Source organism: Drosophila teissieri, chromosome 3L (genome assembly GCF_016746235.2).
Source record: "Drosophila teissieri strain GT53w chromosome 3L, Prin_Dtei_1.1, whole genome shotgun sequence".
NCBI classification, from domain to species: domain Eukaryota; kingdom Metazoa; phylum Arthropoda; class Insecta; order Diptera; family Drosophilidae; genus Drosophila; species Drosophila teissieri.
This window is the reverse complement of record NC_053031.1, coordinates 3,517,247-3,539,533: the sequence shown is the minus strand read 5'-3', so window position 1 is coordinate 3,539,533 and position 22,287 is coordinate 3,517,247. Positions and strand designations below refer to the sequence as shown.

Here is a 22,287-nt window from a genome sequence, read left to right as displayed (position 1 = left end):
GTATGATTAGGTATTAGGTATACATGTTGCTGATATATTCGTATTGTTCAAATTGACCCAAAATGTGTTTCAGTGTACTAGTGATGTTTTGCGAGTTTTTCACAATGTATGTATGTATATCTATATCGTGTTTTTTTTTTCTTTGTTTGGTAAAAGTCTTCAAAACGCATCTGGGTGCTGGAGTAGATAGCTCGAGTTTTTGTGTGTGTTCGCATATGAGATTTTGCTGTAGATAACTTTGGTTTGATTGCCAATTTGTGACAATTTCAGCAATGCTAGGCTTCTAATAAGTCCCTAATTTGTGTTACAATTTATCCATAATTTTGTTCAAGCAACTTTTTGTGTAGAGCTGGGAACGTGAACTCCACAATTTTTTAGTCGCCTGTCACTTTTGCACCATTTGAATTTCGATTCCTTGCTAACATTTACAAACTGAAGAGAAGGAGGAGTCTTTGTCGAACAACTAGATTAAGTACAATACATACAATGCTGGTTTTGGTTACAATTTAGATTGGTTAAGTTATCATCATCATCATCGCTATCGATGCAATTACATTGCTCGATCCGCGCTTTTCAACGTTTTACAAACGGTTCGTTCGGTAGTCCTGTTTATCCTGTCCTTGTTATCCTGTCTAGAATCAATTGATAAAACGCGATTTCTGTTTGCGCACAAAGTCCTGAGCCTGTTTGTCATTGACGCGCACTTCGAGGATTTGCAAAATTGGATTGCCTTCGTGGGGGTAGAACATTTTACATGACATCAAAGGATCATTGAGCTGTCTGGGCATTTTCTACTCACATTTATCCTTTTGCTCCATGAGTGGCAGCTCGATTTGTTTCAGTCCATGGAAGTTGTCCACACTCGTACTGTAGTCAGCCACACCGGGAATGTTGCCCAGTGCCAAATAGGCCTCGCCACCGAAATCGTTCGCCGTCAGGACATCGTGATCCATCACCGTGAAGCAGATCATGGCTCCTTCGGTCAGACATTGCTCCAGGGTCACGGAGAACTCGAAGCACTCATCGAAAACGGGGTTAAGAGTTCGCTAAATATATATAAAGGGTATTATTTTAAAGAAAACTAGCTTATTTTCCAGTTGAACTCATATCAAAGGTGTAGTAAACTAGATGATATCCTACCTTATGCACATTGGTCTGCTGCTCCATGCAGTGCAAGAAAACCCGGCGAGGCAGCAGTTCAATGACCACGAAGGGATCGCTGAAGCCATTCGGATCCAGGGGCACCACATCCCTGGCATGCAGCACCTCCACGCAGAGCGAGTCGTGGTTGAAGTAGGCCCTCACAGCCAGCGATCCATATGGCGATGGCATGACGGCCATCAGCTGCTCCCTCAGACGTTGCATGTAGAACATGTCGATCAGGCGATCCGTGTCCGTTTTGTGGAACTGCAGCCGCTGCTCGATGCGCCAGAAGTCCTCGGTGTGCAGGCACTCCAGGAGCAGTCCCTGACCCTCGGCATGAAAGAAATCGATGAGCAGCTGCAGCGCCTCATAGAGTCGCTTGTGAAAGTGAGTCGGCTTGTCCGTCTCATCGCCGGTTTCCATCTGGCGCGACATCTCGCCCAGGACCGTCTTCCAAATAAATCGCAGCGATCGATTGAAGTTCTTGGTGAGCAGGGCGCTGTTCAGGGCAGCCAGGTGGCAATCCAGGTACTCCAGCAGCGGGACAATCGCTTGATTGGCGGGCAGGGAGTCGGGTGACCAGGCCAGATGGAACATGGCCTTCTGCAGGGACATCTGCATGAGTGGAGCCAACTTGGAGAGTATACGCTCACACCTGTTCTCCATGTGGGTGAGACTGGACTCGAGCAGATTATCGGCCGACTCCTCCAGCGGCTGCTCATCCGATCGAAACTCCGCCAGCGTGCGACGCACATACTCCACATTGTTGACGGTGACGCACATGTCATCCGAGCACCGGAACGGACCCTGTTGCTCATAGTAGCCACTGTCGGCCAGTGCGGTGTGTATGAGATCGCAATAGTGCATGGCCGCCGAGCAGACGACATCGATGAGCTGCGACTCCATCATGATGGCCGTATCCTCGTCCGGCCAATTGAGCACCTTCCAGAACTCCTTGATGTTCAGCAGCGTGCTGGCCGTGTCCACCGAGGAGCTACTGTACCGCACAATGCGCTCACCCTCGCATATGGCATCCATGCGAATGGCCGCCCTAATCCTCTGCAGCGCCTTCGCCTTGCTCACCATCATCCAGCGCTCCAGCGTGGCTATGAACCACTCGTGGCTATTGCTCAGCGCCAGCGGCTTCTCCGGCGGCTGAGGCTGGGCGGACAGGTGTCGCTTCAGCTGACAGAACTCCTGCAGGGCCAGGAACAGCTCGAACGGCTTGGTGTCCACCGGCTCCGCATCGCCCTCGAGCACGGCGTACTGCGAGAGGTTCATCCGCACCCCGGGCACCTGGCCAGCGGCCATCCGGCTGTACACCTCCTCGCCCACCATCGCATCGTATTGTTTGTAGATGATGCTGAAGTACTGTATGCCATTCGTGCTGCGATAGAAAGATAGAACGTTTACGTGGCTGGACATCGATTTATGGGCTTATATGGTCTCAGGTGCTCGAGTTGTTTGTGCTTTAATTATTTGTGGGGAACTTTGCCAGAAGGTTTATCTTCCTACTTTGTTTTATTGCACTTGGAACTCTTTTTTGAACATTATTTAGTGTAATAGAAAGTGGAGCGATAAACTACAAAAGCCAGGAGAAACTCATTGAAGTTACACAATATTTTTATATAATTAAGCAGAGGCCCTAAAACTTATTTACAGGCTCATAAATAAACCAACTTTGAATTGTGTAAACACCTGACACACAGACATCACCACTTAAGCCGCCTTTCCGCCCAAAGAGTTGCAAATAATGGCCAGCCGAGTTTAAGGCGAGAAAATGTAGCAATTAGCCAGCAAGTAAATTTTGCTAATGCCAGGACTCCGGCACTCAACTCTTTGGCTGACAGCCCCTGGACATTTGTTAAATGCCTCGTCAGGATGGCCCCGAGTTGTTGGCCTGGTTTCGACCAGAAAAAGGAGAAGGAGAAGGGCAACGTGAGAGCATTTTTATGACAGCGCAATTAATTTGGGGCTTATGTGTGTAAGCCACTTGATGTCCTCATTAAGGACCTTTTATGGCCGCGCTAACTGGCAAATATGTGACTGATTAGTCCGGCGGGCAGGCCAAGGATGCGGCTCCATGCACCTATAAATGACCCATTATGGCAGCACTTCCGCCTGCGCTTACGGCAGTAACGTGATCTCGGGCATTAGGTGCTTCGATTTATCATTTCATTTGGGGGTGGACATTTCATTGGACACACAAATGGCGTCTATCAAATTCGATCAACTACATTGAAGGGAATGTAACTTCCGAGTGAAACTATATGCTTCCGCTTACATTTGTTTGAGTAGGTAAGTGAGAAGCACTTGCACACTCCCCGTTTGCTTTGAACTAGTTTCAGTCACTTCCAACGCTGCTGGCAATCGGTCATGACAACATTTTGTGGCCCTCATTAATGCTCGTTAGCTTTATGACTTTGACTTTGGCCATTTGACAAATGCACAAGCTGATTAGAGACCGGCAACTAACTGTAAAGTGCTCCGCCCCCGGCGCCGATGGCACGGATTAGTTGGAATCGAAGTGACGCCACTCGCGTGGGGGTCACAATTCAATTGGGTCAACACGGAGTGCACTGTTCGCATGGTAACCCGGGATCCGGGGATCTGCGATGGCAGCTTGTTCTGTAAAGTGTCCCGGGCACATTTTTATATCTACGATGTGGACAGTGGGTACGTTTAATGGGCAACACGTGTGCCACATACCCACATACCAATGCAAAGCTAACTAACCCAGACCGGCGGATAAAAGTGATCCTGAAAATCTACTCACTTGTCGAAGAGGGCATGGTAGTAGGTCTGTCCCAGCTGAATGTCCGCCGTTAATGTAGTTACGAAATTCGATAATGGATTGGGCATGCCCTGCGATTCCCGCATCACCGTCTGGCCCCACATCACGGACCCCTTGCGCAGGGCATTGACCACCTCGCCCCTAACGCCCTTATTGAAAGGACACACGGCGCGAAAGGCCCGCATGGAGCCGAGGAGTCCCAGGCAGCGCAGCAGGAATTCCAGTCGAATCAGCGAGGGTGGATTGAGGGCGGGGAAGATGTCCCTGTGCCGGCGGATTTGGTTGAGGGAGCGCTCCACGAAGCCATTCATCGCATCCGCCAGCCACTGCTCCAGATCGCGACTGAGTGCCTCCTGGTTGGGCTGATTCCACTGCTTCTCCACGTCGCTCAGCAGGCGATGCAGGAACTTGGGGTCCAGCGGGGTCGAACGATTCAGTTTGGCAGCAGCCACATATCTGCCAATGGATTACGCAATTGCAAAAGCAAGTTTCAGTCAAGGAATTTAGCTATTTACACATATATTTAAAGTATAAGAAAGTTAAGTATAGCAACGCACCTGGCCATGGCGCAGTGCAAGTCCGAGAGATCCGACTGCACGGCCAGCTGATGCAGGATGGTCAGAGCAGGACCTGGTAGGTCGCCACACCAGGTCCACGATGGCTCGTGCGTGGTGACCTCGTGCTGCATGAACACCCGCTGGAGCTGCTCCACCTTGTGGATCTGCTGCTCGTGGTTCTCCTCGCTGACAGTGCTCCGATCCTCGCGAGTCGACAGCCACAACTTGAGCCGGATGCGACCCTGCACGGTGCTGCGATGACTGCGTGCCTCCAGCTTGAACCAGGCATCCAGGCCGGTGGACGGGATCTCCGACAGCGGAATGTTCACGGAGCCCAGGAAATCGTCCTGCGAACCCTGGCGAGCGGATTGACACACCTGCTTGAAGAAGCGACCCAGGCCGCGCACTCCACGGACCTCGTTCAGTCGCGAAACGGCGTCCATGACGCAGCTCTCATCGTCGTGGTCCCAGATGTCCAGGTGGAAGGTGTCCGTATTGATGTCATCTATGTCGCTATAATATGTGTAATTCAAAATTTAATTCAAGTGATTTATGTATTCCTACAGAATTACGAACTGCAGCACGTGTTTATGTTTATTCTGATTGCTAAGCTTCTCTGCTCCATTTAATTTATAACTCGATTTATTGTTGCTTGTAAGCTGAATTATGATTTTCTCTACCTCTGTGCTTGATTTCTCAGGAATTATTATGGTAATTATTCGGAAAAGATTCATATTTCCAGGAATTAGCTGCTTCCATTTAATGGCAGCAATGATAATAGAATTCCCGGAAACAATAAATCAATTATACCTTGCTAATTTGTCATTCCATGAAATGCAAACAGCATTCTCTTTGTTTGCCTAATTATTCACGTATTACTAATTTATTTTGAAAAGGCATTTTAAATTTGCTTTTATTTCTTGCTCAGTTTATTTTTATTTCAGTTGCAACATCAAATTTATAGCATTTCACCCAATGTGCATTTGTGTTTCATTTGTGTTTCATTTGTGTTTCATTTATGTTTCATTTATGTCTCATTTATGTAATGTAAATGCAAATGAATGTGTATCTTTTATGGCTTACAACTCGTAAAATACACTCGATATTGAAACGAATCGTTGAGCATGTGACAGGGATCAGGACCCACCATTCAGATGCCAATGATTTGTTTAAATTTCCTATTGCTGTTGCCAGGATTTCTCATTTATCAGGCGACCGAGCGGAAACAAGAAACAAAAATGCCTGCCTGTTGATGCCAAATGCTTTGGTTCAGTTCCACAAATCTATCATCAAATGTCGGGCTTATAAGCGTAATGGATTGTACTTACAATTTGAACTTCTCGTTCCACTTGGGCGTCAGCGTGTGGGGCTTGATGCTGGTCGCCTTAATGAGTTTGGCCGGTACCGGTCCGCCCAGTGAGTCGCGCTGCTCCCGCCGTCCCGCCTCCCGCCGCTTGAAGCTCAGCCGGAAACTGTGCTTCCTGTGCGGCGGCGAGTCCGTGGCGCTATTGTCAAAGCCGCCGCCCATGTCCGCGGAGAGGGCGCGCGGCGTCGGCGGCAGCGGCAGCGGCGACACGGGCGGACCGCCGTTTTCGTCCGGCTGGATGCCCAGCATGCAGTACGGGTCCGAGAAACCTGGGCGGGCAATAAATAATTGAGTACACTGGCATATACATACAAAGTTTGGGTCTTGGAGAGGGAGTTACACTGCACTGCAGGGAAAAACTCGAATAAAAATATAATTTGCAAGGAAATTAAATAAATTACCTAATTGACAGATATAAAACTCCAAAAAATATTTTATTTTATTTTTTAAATTTTATTTCATTTTGGAAATTTTGATATATGTAGTTATATATTACAGTGCTATAACCTTTTTTTAAGAGGAATAATTACAACAAAATTAACATTTTAGCCACGAGTCTCCGCAAGAAGATAATATAATATTTCAATTTTTTCATTCAAGTAATGCCCCTATAATTACAATAATAATTCAATTAATGAGCTCTGGTGGCGCAATGTAACTGATATTATGTTTTTATCTCCGTGCGGACCAAGAAAAAAAGATGGAAGGCGGATGCCTGGGGGGGAGGGGGGATAAATAATGTGGAGTGGGAAATGGTGGCGCATTAATGAAGAGGTCGCCTGATGACATTAAATGGCAATTAATGGCACTGCCAGCGGGGACAACGTGGCGTCGTCAGCTGGTGCCAGTCACACATTGCGTATGATTAACATTTCATTTGCATAAAGTGCCGCTCAATTATTGAGTGCCTGTGATTTACGCGCACATCGCCCAGAACTCCGACGAGGCCACAGATGCCAAGACTAAGATTTTTGCACAAAGATCTACATAATTGAAACAATTACGCAGCCTTGAGGACAATTTCTATCTGACACGATGGCGATTTCGGGGCGATTAATTTAATTGGGTTCAAAGTGGGCAGCAAATAAGCGAAATAATATCCGATTGCCAATGCTGATTATGTACTAAAACGGATTCCTTCCGAATTCGATTTACATTTAGTGTGTTCTTGCGCCGGTAAATCGATTACGCCGCAGAAATGATTCATTTGAAATTCGGACTCGTACATTGACGGCACTCATTGTAATGGCCAATTTGATTGTTGCCTTTCATGCTTGACCAGTTCCCTTGGCTGGTGGGAGGGGGGAAAGGGAATCACTGGCTGCTAATGAAAATCGAGCCAAGCCGAATCGAATCGAATCGAAGCGAACGGTAGGGAACGGAACTGAACCTGATTCTCCGCTTGGCCAGCTTATTTGCCCCATTCGAGAGTGGGCCAAACAAAAGCAGACCGCTCTCATCGGCCACGTTTCATTGGCAACGAGTTGTTTGCCATCTGCCCCAAAAACCCCCTTCCCATCCCAAAAGGATGCCCCTCCCTCTGGCCTATTGGCTGTGCCCTCTGCCTGCAGACGTTGGCCGTCATCAGTACATTTAACAGATGGCAGGCGGCACACTAACACTGCACTACTTCTTCACGGAATGGGCATGGTGATGGCAATAGGGATGGGGATGGGAACGGGAATGGAGATGGTGATGTGGGCCAGTTGAGCGATAGAAAAATGCTCCAACTGAAGCAGACGCAGACGAAGGAGCACTCAACGTATTCCTTACACATCCTTGAGCACATTAAAATGCGAAATTGCGTTGCCTTCGATGAGGCTGCTGCTGCCAATGCACAGAGAACAATTCCTATAGGTTTTTCTGCAATGGTATCTTCTAAGCTTTTATTACCGAATTCTATAAAAATGTTATTCCCACTTGAAAATGTAGATAAAATAAGAAAGAAATTCATAGCTTTAAAGGGCCTAACTTCAATTAGATTGCTTATAAAATTCCATGTAAGTATAACTTGTTTTTGGTGTTTTTAAAACAACACCCTAAGATGTAATTAAAAGTGATGCTTCACTTGTTCCAGGAGCATTTCCCACTGTGCATTTCTGGTTGTAGGGGCTTCTGGCTCTTGAGCATAATGAACAAAATGGGAAGCATTAAATTGCAAATTTATTGAACGCACACGGAGCTGAAGTAGCAAGATGGCTGAGGGGGTGAGCATAACCAAAACTGTAACTTTGACTTGGTCCAGGGGACAGGACAGCAACACAAACGCTGCTCAGAAAATGTAGGATAATTGGGGGAAATAGTCAACGCACATGGTGTTCAGTTCATGGAGGGCTCGTTTGGCTTTTTGATTTGCCCAAGTGCACACACACCCACGCACACACACTCGCACACACGCATGACGCCACATAATGCAATTATCGCAGTAGCCGCAAAATCAATTTGCAAACTAAAAATATTTACGCACGGTACATGGCTAGGCAGATTGAAACATTTGGATGATGGGGGATGGGCGGCAGGTGGATGCTACTGCTAGTGCTAGTGCTAGTGAGGCGGGTAAGTGTGGAAATTTGTGAGAAAGTGTGGCAAAGTGTCGATTGTGCTGGCTTACCATTGGCATCCTTTGCCTCGAGGCCATCAGCCTCGATTACCACCGCAGAGAGTACGATTATCTTTGGTTTATCCTCGGCGGAGGCGTGCAGCAGGCGATAATGACGATCCGGATTGACACCGAAGGCGCGCTGTGCGTGCAGATACATTTCGTCCTTGTAGTGTGCAAACTGTGCTCCGCATTTTCGCAAGGAAGTCGCATGTGACGGCACATTACGTATACGCCGCATGTTGCCGCGGGGGGAGAGAGTAAATATTTTTAAAATTTAATTTAATTATATTGTCATTCATTTGTAAATATTTTGCAAGTCAACAAAATTATAATATCATTTTTGGGCAAAAATTTGCATATTTCGCTTTGGCAGAAAATTTCGTTTATTGACTACCACCCCCCGTCGCCCCTCATCAAACTAAATCCACTTTCATTTCACTCTCTTTTCTCCGTCGTCTGTATTGATTTATCCCTGTTGAATTTATTAGCCCGCCGTCTTTTGATTTCAATCACGCTTCGAAAAACGCTTTCATCATTTTCCCCACTACTACTCGAATGTTATTATAATTTGATTGCTTTCGCTGCAGTCGAAATTATGAATAATCTTGACTTTCATTAAATTCACTCGGTAGAATGTGCACATAATCTGCATTCAGCCAGCGAAATTTTGAAATTTTAATTACATTTCGTTTCGTTGAAGAAATCTTGGATTGATTTGGGTATAGGGAATTTTTAAGTGGATTTAAATATTCCTTCAGCGTAGCAGAATTATGTCCGATCTCAGTTACATTTATACTCATAAGGCGAATATTAAATGCCTTCTCCATTACTCTTATTGCTACTGCAACTTAAGTCTTTATAATTGAAAATAATCGGAGCTCAGCTCGGTTTGTTTATCTTTTAAATGGACACCACTTGGCCAGATTGTTGCTAAGCAAGCTTCACATTTCAGCAACTGTTTCTGCAACTTAGCCGCATTCCATTTCGTTATTACTTTTATTTTATTCTTTCCCTTTTCATTAATTTCCATTAGGGCAGGTTTAACCCTCTGATGGCTCGCTGGCCGAGCAAATCGCATTTATTTGTAATTATTTACCATTAAATGCAAAAACTCGAGCATTGGGGACGCCCGCAGAGATGGCAAGGCAATAACTTTACTGACTTGGCCAACTCACTTCTTCGTCCTGCGTCCTGCGTCCATCGTCCTTCGTCCTGTTTTCTCATTTCTCGATCCGCTTTGCTGGGACCCGCGAGATTTGACCGGTTTCAACTCAATCACAGCAGGAGAACGAACGCTATTTTCCGCTACTAGTTGAAACTTTTGTTATGATGGCGTAACCTTGCCATCCTTTCACTTTCACTCCACTTTCACTTCCACCGGGAGCTGCTCAAGTTTCATTAGTTGTGCACTGGGCGTCTAACAATTTTTTTACTGCTAAATTAAAAACGATAATTGAAAAATGAACTCGTGTTAAGCCGGTCTGGGCCATGGCAGAATTATTGGGAAATTCCTTTTGAAATGGCAATCAGCAATGAGGAGGAAAAGTAGCACATTTTTAATTGAATTTTGCTACCCTCAACCGAGACTTTGGAGCTTGAGTGCTTGGAAATGGAATGAAATTTCCCATCCGTCTGCTGACTTTGGCCAGTTGCAAAATCTCCAAATCCCAGAATGTGCTGCCTTTGCCTTTGGGGGCCGAAACCCAAAGCATTAATCATTCAAATTGCAAAACGTCTCAAAGCGTAATGCCGGCGATTAAGCCTTTCAATCATGTGGTGTCCCCGCCCCGAAGCAAAAATGTCTTCGGTATCCTCTAAATCGCCCTAATTTGTGTAATTTGCAACTATTTGCATAAGTCCCATAAGAAAACCCAATCCCAAACTCCCTACCCAAATATGTCCCAAATCATAATTGTATGCCAAGCAGCAGACGCAACCACTCATCCCGGAATATTGATTTACCTGTCCACCTGGAGCCGGTGCGCCCACCGTGTTGGCAATGGTGTGCAGCACCTCCGCATACAGCTTCTCCTTCTCGTCCTGGCGGTCAATGGACTCCTCACCCGCCGGCGGATCACGTTCATTCTCGGGATTAGCCTCGGCACGTGCTTCGGCGGCACGCGTGGCCGACATGCGACGATTTTCACGTTTCCAGCCCAGCGATGTAAAGTTCTCAAAGTACGAGCCGTCCGTTTCCTGAACTCTGTGAACGAAAGTATACAATGGAGCGATAGGTGGCTATAAAATAGGGTTATATTCATACATAGGTATACATATGTGTGTGCATTTTTATGGGCTCTAGCTCACTCTCTATCTGCCGATTCGATATCAAAGGATATTCGAATCGACTGCTGCCGCTGTCAGTTGGGTGTCCAACTTTAATTGGCACTGTCAATATGCAGTTGCCGACACACAAATGTGACATGGCCGTACCTATTTCAACTTTGATAAGGGTCGTCGCCTGTTGCCGCGTACCACTCGGCGTATGCTCGATGCCCCAAAGCGAAGGCTTGCCCTGAGCCGCTAATTGTATGCAAATATTCACCCGTTTGCACACAGAAAACCAATGTGGATAACTCCAACATAGGAACATATTCATAAAAATATTTAATAGTTATTTAATTAAATTTAGGAGCTAACATAAAAATTGCCCTTTAATGAACGCACAATTTCTACAAATTATTGAAGGATGAGCACTTTATACCCAGTACACTTTTCTAAAAATTGTTTTTTTCCAGTGCATGCTAGATTGAAACTTTCTAGCTTCGGTCCTAACTAGGACTAGTCCCGATAGTGGATGCTCCTAATCATTTGATTTGCATGCCCCACTCTCTGGCAAAAGCCCATCGGATTTATCTGAGCAGCTGTGGCAGGAAAAAAAAAAGTTGGCCAAAACTTTGTCCACTCAGCAGGGAAAACAGCTAAGCGGCTTAACTTTGTCGCCGGCGTTGATGATTTTTTACGTTTACGTTTATGGCAGAAAATAAACTGAAGAGCTCACGAAAGTAGGCAACAATTTCTGTCCGCACTTTTTTTCTGCCGACCCCGAAATGTAGGCAACACTTTTCGTGAACACCTTTCGGTGTTCATCCAGACAAATATATAAGTAAATATATACGAACATATAAACATATATATGTGGCTGAGTGCTGGGGGCGTGTTCGTGTGAAAATGGTCAACATAATTGCCGTAAATGATAGGGTAGACTAACTGCGTTGTCTAAAGTTGTGCCACTCTAAAGTTGTTTTGTGAAAAATTTAATTTTAAAGTTTTCGCCCAGATGTTTGCGTTGCTTTTATTTTTCTTCTTGCCGGTTTGCTTTGTGATTTCATCGCCTCCGAGGACACTCAATTTTGGTTTCAATTTTTAAGATTTTTCCACAGTATTCTTGTCATTTTCTTTTTATTTTTGGTTGGGCTCAGGGAAAAGTTTTTGCTGAGCTTTTTTATATTTCTTTCGTATTTATTTAGTCGCAAATATTTATTTTGTATTTAACTTGAAGTAAACAATTTTAAGTGTGCAAAAGTTTGTTTATTTTTTTATTTCTTTTTCCAGCACTTAATTAATATTGGTTTTTATTTGTCTGGCTACCAATTGATGCTAAATAATTGATAAGCATCGGCTTTATGTCAAGGACCCTTATAAAATATAAATTAATCAGTCCCACTGCGCGTAATTTATGTTTGTTTGCTAAAATTTATTGGCTGTGGTGACAAGCCAATGTTGTGGCAATTAGTTGCATTTTAATAAGCTCAATTTTTGGTTTAGCTTCCAAATTGTAACAAAAAATTTTGCTTTTAAAATAGCAAGCAATTAAATGTGAATAAATGAAATTGCTGTGCATTTGTGAAAAATTAATTTCAATAATGGTCAATATGCGCTCAATATCTCTGAGGTGCGCCTCCGGTCATGAGCTTACAAAGCGGGGAAAATTAATTTCATCCTTGAACAACATTGGCATACTTTACGAGACCAATTATGCCGGAAAGCCAGCCATGTTAATGGATGTAAAAACTTCGCTGGCAGCTCTCGCTCTTCAGGACGCATTTCACACTTTCGGCTCATCAAAACCTCATATTTCTTTAAGCAATCTCCAGAGTAAACCTCATTTTCGGGCTTAATTAAATGTAACCTGTGATCCGCACTCGCGTCGAGCGCACATTTCCAGGTTAAGCAGATGCCGCATTATGCAAAGTGCTGGAAAAGCTGCCTTTTGAGCGCCAAAGAAGATGCTGCAGCGACTGGAGGATGTTGCACCTGGCTGCCAGATGATTCTCGGTCACATTGAGAGCAATCCAAGGACCCCATAAGAGGCACCTTTAAGTCCAAGGAACAAGACCCTCAATGTGTGTGTGTGTCTGTGTTTGTGCTGGTTATTCCCAAACAAACTTTTCGACACTCAAAGGTTTTTTCGCCCGCATCCAAAGTTGCCATGGTCCTACGAAAGTGGGCGGGTGCTGAAGTTTCTTTCCAATTTCGACGCCCAACTAACTGAGGGAACTTTTGTAATTACGTAATTATGAAGGTCGAGCGGTAAAGTTTTTGTTTGGCAATTCGGGAAAACAAATCGAAAAACGCAACTGAAATTGAAGTGCGAGTACATTAATTAATTGGTGTATGTATGTAATTTATTTTAGATTTCCTCCCTTTTGGGTGACTTCAAGCCCCGCCCTGTTTACTTTACGCCCCTCCAAATCCCCAAAGAAGCTCATTATGCCTGAATGTTTAATTTATGCATTTCACATTCGAATACCTCTGTATTCTCGTGTGTGCGTGTGTGTGTGTGTGTGTTTGTTTTGGCGTGTAAATATCTGGCAGCTAAGTTGGGGCAAAATATTAGCATTTCCATCTGTGGGTTAATTACCTCCAGCAAACATGCGCCTTCACCCAACTACACCCATCTCCAACCCAATCTCCGCCAGACAGGCCTTAAATTTGCCAAATCCATTGGCACTTCATCAACTATGCATTAAGGCCAACGGACTTTGGAATTGGTTTTGGCTCTCGCTTCGGTTTTGGACTTACCCGGAATTGGAGCGCGGATCCACTTCTGGCCAGCTCAGGCGGCGTTTGCAGAACGCCAGCGGCGGACGAGGCGGCGGATCCGGCTGATGCAGTGGCGAGTTGCGCTGCCGGAAGGATCCGGTGCGGGGCGGAGCCAGGCATTCCAGGGCCCGTGACTGGCGACGCGACTGGGGCGTTCCACCCGGTCCACCGGAGCCGGATGTCGAGGGACTGCCGGGTCCCGCAGCACCACCTGGTATTTTGGGGTAACCTTTGGAAGACACAAAGGAAGGGGTTATGAGCATGAGCTGAATTACAAAAATAACCTTTCGGCAGTTGAGCAAATATTGTTATACTTAAATTATAATATGGTTTTTATTTAGTTTGATTTAAGTGGAAAATCATATACGTCACAATCAATCGTTGTTCAAGGTTATCACTCTTACTAGCTGATAAAATATTTTGAAAGATGTGGTAACTAACATACATATATGCAAAAATGTTCAAAAGTACAGGCCCGTGTTTGTTTTCACATAGTTTTTGCCATACTTTTGTGAACTTTCCTTACACCGAAATAAGCAGATTGAACAAAGTCACACAGAAAGTTAGATCTTGAAAACTATTTGCCCGGTGCAATATCCTATAATTTCCACAACATGCAAATATCTCCGGAATACAGCCACGCCCACGGAAAGTCAGGTGTGGAACGAACGCAGGCAAAGTCAATGTGGTGCGATGTGGTTCCGTGTGGTTCTGTGTGGTGCAGTGGTCCGTGCTGAAGGCAACAGCAACGGCAATGGCAATGCAACCACAGCCCGCAACCTTGACATGCATCTGTGTGGGTCCTGCGGCTCCTGCATCTGGTCCTGGTTGCCACTCCTGGCTGCCAAGGACTACGACTGGAAGGCACAGAGTGCCTGTGGTGCGGTGTTTCGGATGGAAACCAGCTAACCATTGCTGTGGCTATGAAAAGAAACCTTCTTTTTTGGGCCAAGTAGCAAGAAAGCCGGGCCAACTAAAAAATTGAAAAGAAACGAAAACGAATATGCGCTCGAATTTTAGGTTTGGTTTTAAAGTGTGCACACAGCGTAAAGTCAAAGTTGGACTGCAGTGGACTGCGGAATAGGGAAAAGCGCTTACACGTTGATGGGTTTTTTCATGGGGACGACAATTCCCCGTTGGCAGCTGTTTGGCCAGGAAAAACCGCTCGTTCGTCGCTCGTGCAACAAGATAAGCCAATTTCAATTTTGATTCAAATGCTGCAGACGTCGGTGAATCAAAATCCCAGCCAAATGCCATGCAATGGCGATGGCAATGGCGATGGCGATGGGCATGTGATGGCTATGGCGGAAAGTTCAGGATCCGGCGGTTTTGTGGTCCTGCTTCTACGGCTCCTTCAGCTGCTGGTGGCACTGCTGCGTCTTGACATTTAAATGTGTTTGCATTTGCCAACTACGGCAGAAACAACAACCTTGTACATCGTTTAGCTTGGCAAACAAGTTTTGCATAGCCAAACGGAGCCAAAGCGGTAACGAAGCCGCACAAGAAGTCACATATGCATGCTGATTGCTTTCGCTTCGCCAGCTATCTTACACTGAGAAAAACTATTGCGGCGCTGCGAAAATAGTTATGCATTTGTATGAAAGATGGAAAGTCCCTATAATTGTACTATTATTTTGCTAGACCCAATTTCGTACATTTATACATACATACATATACTTATATAAAAGCTAATAGATTACTTTCTAGTTTAGTTCCAGTTTTAGTTCTTTGTGTAAGAGGCACTATCAGGCAGCAGGACCAACTGGCACCCCATTGCGGTGGTTTTGTCTGCACATTTGTTGATCCATATGCGAGAGGCGTTGCTGGCCAAAAACATTCGGCGATTGGTAAACTTTGGGCACATTTGGTGGATGGCAAGACATGTAATGTAATTTTCATATTGAGACCCGATGACGATAGCGTCTGGCGGATTCAATAAACTTTTCCATGTTTACCATCTTTTGCGGCACGCATACGCAAACAAATTGTTTTGTGGGCCACGTTATGGCAGCTGATGGAAAGTGAAAGTCAACTTTGAGTAAAGTCAACTTTGAGTTAAAGGTGTATCTTAGGTGCTTCTTTTTTACGCAATTCTCTACACGATTTCTTGATAAGTCCGGAGGCTAAAAACCACATCGGAAAACTCCATTACCAACTTAATTGGGGGCAAGGCTGTTTTTGGAAGCCAGCCAACCCATTCTAGCTTTCTGCGAGGACGTGACCTTTGGTTTTTACACAATAAAAAAATACACAAGCTGTCAAACAGGCAATACAGAAAATTAAATCTCAAATTAGAGATGGAGAAAACTTGATAAATTAGCACAATAAACCCTGCACGTAAATGGAATAATTTAAATAGTATTTACCAAAAGCTTCTATTCGCAATTAGATAAATATAAATAATTATTTTTTCATAACATAGATCTACTTTAAATGCGAAAAATATCCAATATTTTAGTAGAGTACAAGAACCATATCGGTTTTAGAATACTCACCCAGTAATGGATTGGTGGCATTTGGATTGCCGATTACCACACCGCCGGAGGGGTAATTACTGCCGCACGTCGAGGATGCCCCCACTCCGGTGGGCGGGGCAGGGGTGCCATAGACGCCCAGTCCGCTGCCGATGCTCGCCTGTTGCTGCAACGGGGCGTGGCCATGTTGCTGTTGTTGCTGTTGCTGCTGCTGTTGCTGTTGCGGAAGTGACTGCTGCAAGGGCTGCTGCGGAAACGGCACCTGCTGCTGCTGCTGTTGCTGCGGCTGGCCGGAAACGAGGCCGCCAGGTGTGGCGCCTCCGATCCCCGACTGCTGTTCACTCGACTCCTGGCGGGAGAGGGAGAAGCGCCGATTGCCAAGGCCCAAACTCGAGATGCCACTTGTTACATATTGCTGCATGGAGCTGAGGAAACTCATGGCGGCATCTGGCTTTCTTATCTGGCTGGCTGGTAATTGGCTCAAGTTGTTACTCCTCCTTCCTCGTCGTCGGCGTCGTCGTTTTTTTTTTTTTGTGAAATTAATCACTTGGAAACTTGCGCCCGGGATTTGCGTACCCCGATTATAAATTGGTCCAGACTCTCGCCGTTTTCCGCTTATCGAGGCTCTGCAAGGATAAGGACGAAACGAAATGTTTACTTAAGGTGGAAAAACTTCTGCTATCCGCTGGAGAATTGTATTCAGCTATTTTTGGCAATAATTGAATTTCGACCCCGGGACTTGGACGGAATTATCTGTATGTGTACGTAAAGATTTTCGTGTTCAACCCGAAAGCAATTACAAAATAGAAAGACCAAACCAAAATGCTCTTCATTTGCCTTTTTGACGTGGCATACTTTGCAGTGCTGGAATTCCAGTGGGTGCCAAAACAAAAAATTAATTAAGCCAACTTGTTTGGCACTTTTATAGCCAGTGCATTCGGGCACTGTGATTCGAATCGAGTCGAGTGCCCCAATGTCCCCGATTTCGCAGTCAGTCATTATATTTGTCTTTGATTTTCGTTTCGTCAGCAGTTTTGTTGACTTACCACCGCCCCATCTCCTGTTTGCTCATCCAAATTCTGTACAAATATCAAGCGGGGGAAAAAAAAGGACGATTGCATTTAGGCATTGCTTCACTGCTCTATATACATTCATCGATTGATTGAAGCGTCGATTTGCTCACTTCAAGGCATTGCTCTTAATTAAATTTCGTTTGAAGTACGCAGGCAGTATAGCTGTCTTAATTAACGTTTAATCAGCGGAGCCTAATGAGCCGTTTTTGGATTCACGGCTAATCGATCTGCATGAATAATTGGGCAACACACACACACACACATTCAAGGTAACTGGCCGCGTTGTCCTGGCCCATAAATTAGCCCTCATACATGGCCTTGCACAAAATAATAACAATAATTATACGACCAATACGCTGGACCAAGCAGAAAAGTAGTTAATTAATTAGTTTGCAGGTTTTTGGCCCGCATTTATGGATGAGCAAATCGGCTGGCGAAAATGAAATTGCAAATTGAACACCGCCAGTTTTGGTCCTGGTCTGGTCCTTTCCCCCCAGCCATCCAAAACGTGACCGGCTTAGTTGTCCGCCTTTTCCTTTCGTGGAAATTACCATGGAAATGTATCCGGATGAAGGCTCGTGGGCCATTTCGTTTCTGGCAATAAGAGTGAAGTAGCTTAAACTTGGGGGGAACGCGTAGAAAATTAAAGGATTTTAGACTTGCTGCATTAAGCCCGACTAACCAGAAATATTATTTGCGAAATCTCTTTTATTCAATAGATGGGGTGTGTTTTATATACTGCTTATATGCAAAGCTGTGCCTTATAATTGTTTAATATTCTAGTAGTATATAGTATACTGGTGTATATTTCTTTGCTTTCCAAATATGCTAGTAAATAAAGTAATAAGCCATTTAACGTTTGTCATTGTCAAAATAGGATTTGGCCGCGATCAATAACATTTCACGTACTATTTGCTGTTGAGCTCGCCCATAATAAAATACTCGAATGTTGTCAACCTGTTTGCTGTCGTCATAAGAACCAAACTGATTAAATTCCCAACATTATCGTAGCTGGCAACATGCAGGCTAGTGTAGTTGAGTACTCGCCGGGGACAGTGAAAGGTATTATGTGCTGTGCTGAGTGGCTTTAAATGCCATAAAAGCGAGCAGTGCCAGGATATGGCCTTAAATGGCCAGCAGTCATAGCAACTGCAACTACAGTTGGCCAACAACTCGCATCCAGCAAAAACAATGGCCAAAACAGTGATGATTGCGATGTGTAAGCCGTAATCAGCGCATTCATGCATGCTGCTCTCTCTTTCTAAACGGTGCACCCCTCTCTTTCTACGTGGCACTAGCTTCCGCATATTATCCTGCTTACAACTGGTGGCATAATTAGCGGAGTCCGAAAATAATTTGCAAACCATTTCTGTTATCTCATTGTAGTTGGTGTGTGTGTTATGTGTGGCTCGGTTTATTGGGCTTTGTTTTGGTTTCTAAAAACGCTAAAAATAAATCAGCCCACACACAAAAGTTGATTTATATGGTGCACGTAAATTTGCAATTAAGCGACAGACAAATGTATTGCAATTAAATGAAATGGAAGCGGAGCAGCAACAGCTGCCCACCACCTTGGTATACACATATTTGTATGTATGTGCTATGTAGAGCCACATGTGAGTGAGTGAAGGAAAGGGCCCATAAATACGCAGCCAACTTGGCTTTAATTAAGATTAATTAGTCACTGGCCAAGTCATTGTGCCATGTGTGAGTTACTCGCTGGCTATATGCAGAGAAAGTTCGGCAAGACCTTCATTCTTCACCAAAATATTTGATTACAATCTTTAGACACTTTTCTAAGAATATCGTTTCAGTGAAACCCTTGTTAATATAGCATATAAAAATCGTAATTAATCGTCATTTACCTATATATTTTTCCAGTGCACTAATGTAAACCATAAAGGAAGGCCACATGCCATTTCCTTCCCGCTGTTGCTTCAATCTATTTAGTTTTTATTAATGATTGCGCATACGCCATGTGGACCGAGTGAGAAGGGAGTCAGTTTTCGTGTGGGTTTTCGTTTGCCGCCAGCCAACCCTTGTTCGAAAAAGTTTCCCTAGTTCGCGAGGGGGGAAAAAAACTAAATTAAATGTGGATTGCACTAATGTGACTTCCCGAATGCTCTGAAGAGCTGTCACAACACAGCGCTCTCCATCAACTCGTAGTAATTATCGTTTTTTGTTGTGCCCCGCAATGAACTGAGACAAGGGTCTAGTCAATTTTAGACACATTTTGCGAGTTGATTTGGTTGCCATGCATAAGTTGAAAACATTTCGTGAGCCCACCCACCTGTGCAAACAATCCTGCGGTAGCAAGTTGCACACAAAAAGTTGCGAAAACCAAATAGAAGGCGGAAAATTGAAAAATAAACTCGAGCAAGAAGAATTTAAAATACGCTAACCAAAGCTTGAAATATGGTAATTCGATGGAAGAAAGTTGAATAATAAATTAATCCGTATTAAAAGGTTTTCAAGCACTGTAAATATATATAAATGTAGGGTGTTTCAAATTTTAATGTTTCAACATATATGTAACCTTATATTGTGCAAAAAAAAATCACAAAGCCACAGCTATAAATAAGCTGAGTCAAAAACGCAGAATCCCCAAAGGGAAAGGAATTCGCGCACCCACAAAAAAAAGCAATTGTAAGGCAATTTCAAAGGCAAAATTATTATGTCGCTTTATGTCATTTTTTTCCTTTGGCGAAAGCCAAGTTTTTCCCAGGCAACTGGCAGATGAATGTGTTGCGCATACCGCTGAAAAAAAAAAAAGGAAGATGGGGGTGAAACTCAGGATGTTTTTGGCCACCGAATATGGGGATTTTAGGGTGCACGGTTGTACGTGAAAATGACAAAGCAGCTGCTCAACAACAAACGGCAACGCATGCTCTGGCATAAAATTTATTTTGCACTCCTGGCCCGACATGATATGTGGCTTTAAATATCCGCCAAAAGAAAAAAAGCAAAGAACGAAGGAAAAACCAGTAAACCAGAGAAAAAAGTCGCTTACATTGCGGCAGATATTCCGAATTCGACATTTCAAAAGGCAAAAATTGCCATGGGGTTGGGGCTAAAAACTGAGCCAAACAAATTTGTGGCATTCAAATGTCTTCCTTAGTTGTGTGCGTGTGTGTGTGTGCGTGGGCGTGGCAAAACATAAATTATTTTACGCACGGGCTCACTCAAATTCAGGGAGCGAAACGGCCTTAACAATGCTGCAATTGTGGCCAAATATAATTTAATTGCCATCAGCAACTGTGGCAACCAGCCAGGTTAATGGCAACCAATAATGGCAATAATCGTGGCTTTAACAGCGCACAGCTTGAATTTATGAAATACAAATATTTGTATTTTTACATATGCTACAAAGTAGCTCATTGTAATAGTTTGTTTTTTCTAAAAGGTGTGCATTTTTTTCCACAATACTTTGCGTAATAAAGCCACTGAAAAGTGATGAAAGGTGATGCGATAAGCATGAATTGCATTAAACGTGATGCGAAAAAATTGCATCCGCCACAGAAACCAGGAAAAGGGATTGTGTGTCCGCCCGCAGGGATTTCTCGTTTTTCCGCTTCATCAGTATTGGCATCATCATCAGCATTATCATCGGCATCATCATCATCATAAGCAACATCGTCATCACCATAAATCACAAAAGTGCAGCATATGCATCGCTCTCCACACTTTCCTTGCCCCTTGCTCATTGTTTGCTTTGGCAATTTGTAGTCAGCATGTTGCCGGGCCGAAAAGCAAGGACTCGAGCTCTATTCCTCTGTCAAATGCAATAAACCAGAGATCCTTTTGTGTGTGGCCACTATAAGATGTCGGGCGAGAGCAACAGCAACTACAGCAGGACTAACTGGCCAGGACAATGGGCCAAGGGGGGCAGCCCATGAGTAATGGCCACCGAGCATGCAAAAGTGCCGAACTAAAGGAACTGAACGAACTGAGGGACCGGAGAAGGAGTTGCCTGTGATAAATGCGCCCAAGAAGGGTCACCTGCCTTGTGCAGCTGTCTGTTAAATTGCTTAATTTGTTAGGGCGCAAACAGGGCAGGAAAACACAAGCGCCATTCCTGGTACAACGGGGCGTATGGGCGATTTGCGCAAATGCAACAGAAATTCAATTAACTTGCTGGATTTGCGGTTATCAATTACACAGGCTAGCCATCAAAATACGCTGCACTTATGGCGGAAGCGAGAAATCCATCGTTCTAAAGATTAAGCAGCCAGGGGCGAAAATCAACAGAAGATTTCCAGACTCGAGCACTTACCACTTGGCAGAAACTTCGTGTACGGAAAAGGGGCTCTAATTAAATGTTGCTCGCATTTCAATCAAAATTTCCATATGTAAGGGTTGCTGCCACCCTTCCAGCTCCATCGCATGTCTATGGGGACCATGGAATGGCCAATTAAAACTATCAAATTACGTGTAAGCCTAGCGAGGCGTAACCAGGCTGCCTAATTAGACGCAGGTCTTGAGCAAATCCCAAGTAAGACGTCTTACTCAGACACACTCAGCCAAATCAAATCAAATCTTAGTAGTTATTGAGTTTATGAGTTTGTTTAAAGTGCCTTTATTTGAAACATTTAGGGCAGAATTCTCACTAGTACAGTAGTTGCTTACAATGGGTTTAAAATTTCTCTCGGTGTCCTTCCACTCCCACAGGACACTGGATCCATCCTATTGACTATATTTGCGGTGGCGCAAAAATGCTTTCGCCAATGAGGAATGTGTGGGCCTGGAAATAGGAGGCGCGTCGCACACACATACGCATGCATAATTAATGTGGCTTGTGTGTGTGTGTGTGTGTGTGTGTGGGGTGTGCGTGCTATGTGCTTCCTATTTCGGCTAATTGTGAAGTGTGGCCAAAACCACCGAGCGACTGAAGAGACACACAGGCCGAGTCCACGTTTAATTGTCGCCTTTGATATTGCAACAATTTCAAAGTGCCTGCCGCTTGAACACCCCTGCTGCCACAGATGCTTTGGCCGCTTTAATTACAAATTCCAAACATGCTCGGCTCATTCAAAATCGATGGGCAAATTACGCCTGCACTGGGTACTTGTTGTGGCCCAAAAAGCAAGTACAAACTTTCGATGAACTCTTTATGCTGCTAATTAATGCATAGATTGCCTGAAAGCGATGGCCATGCAACTTTTACAAGTTTTCATTTGGATTTCGGCTACTCTAATTTGAGCAAAGAGCTAAAACTTTATGAGTACACAGTCA

The 22,287-nt window shown here is 44.5% G+C and overlaps 1 protein-coding gene across 1 annotated transcript; it reads right to left on the bottom strand.

Annotated features, from left to right (window-relative positions):
- Positions 1–113: 113 nt before the first annotated feature.
- Positions 114–16,421, bottom strand: LOC122616954 (BAI1-associated protein 3). Its single transcript, XM_043792551.1, has 10 exons — positions 16,004–16,421; positions 13,488–13,737; positions 10,425–10,665; positions 8,472–8,640; positions 5,823–6,129; positions 4,495–5,007; positions 3,920–4,393; positions 1,141–2,530; positions 800–1,046; positions 114–730 (listed from the first exon to the last, which is right to left on the bottom strand). Exons 1-10 carry the CDS (start codon positions 16,419–16,421, stop codon positions 639–641), a joined length of 4,101 nt encoding a protein of 1,366 aa, XP_043648486.1. The 3' UTR covers positions 114–638.
- Positions 16,422–22,287: the final 5,866 nt, after the last annotated feature.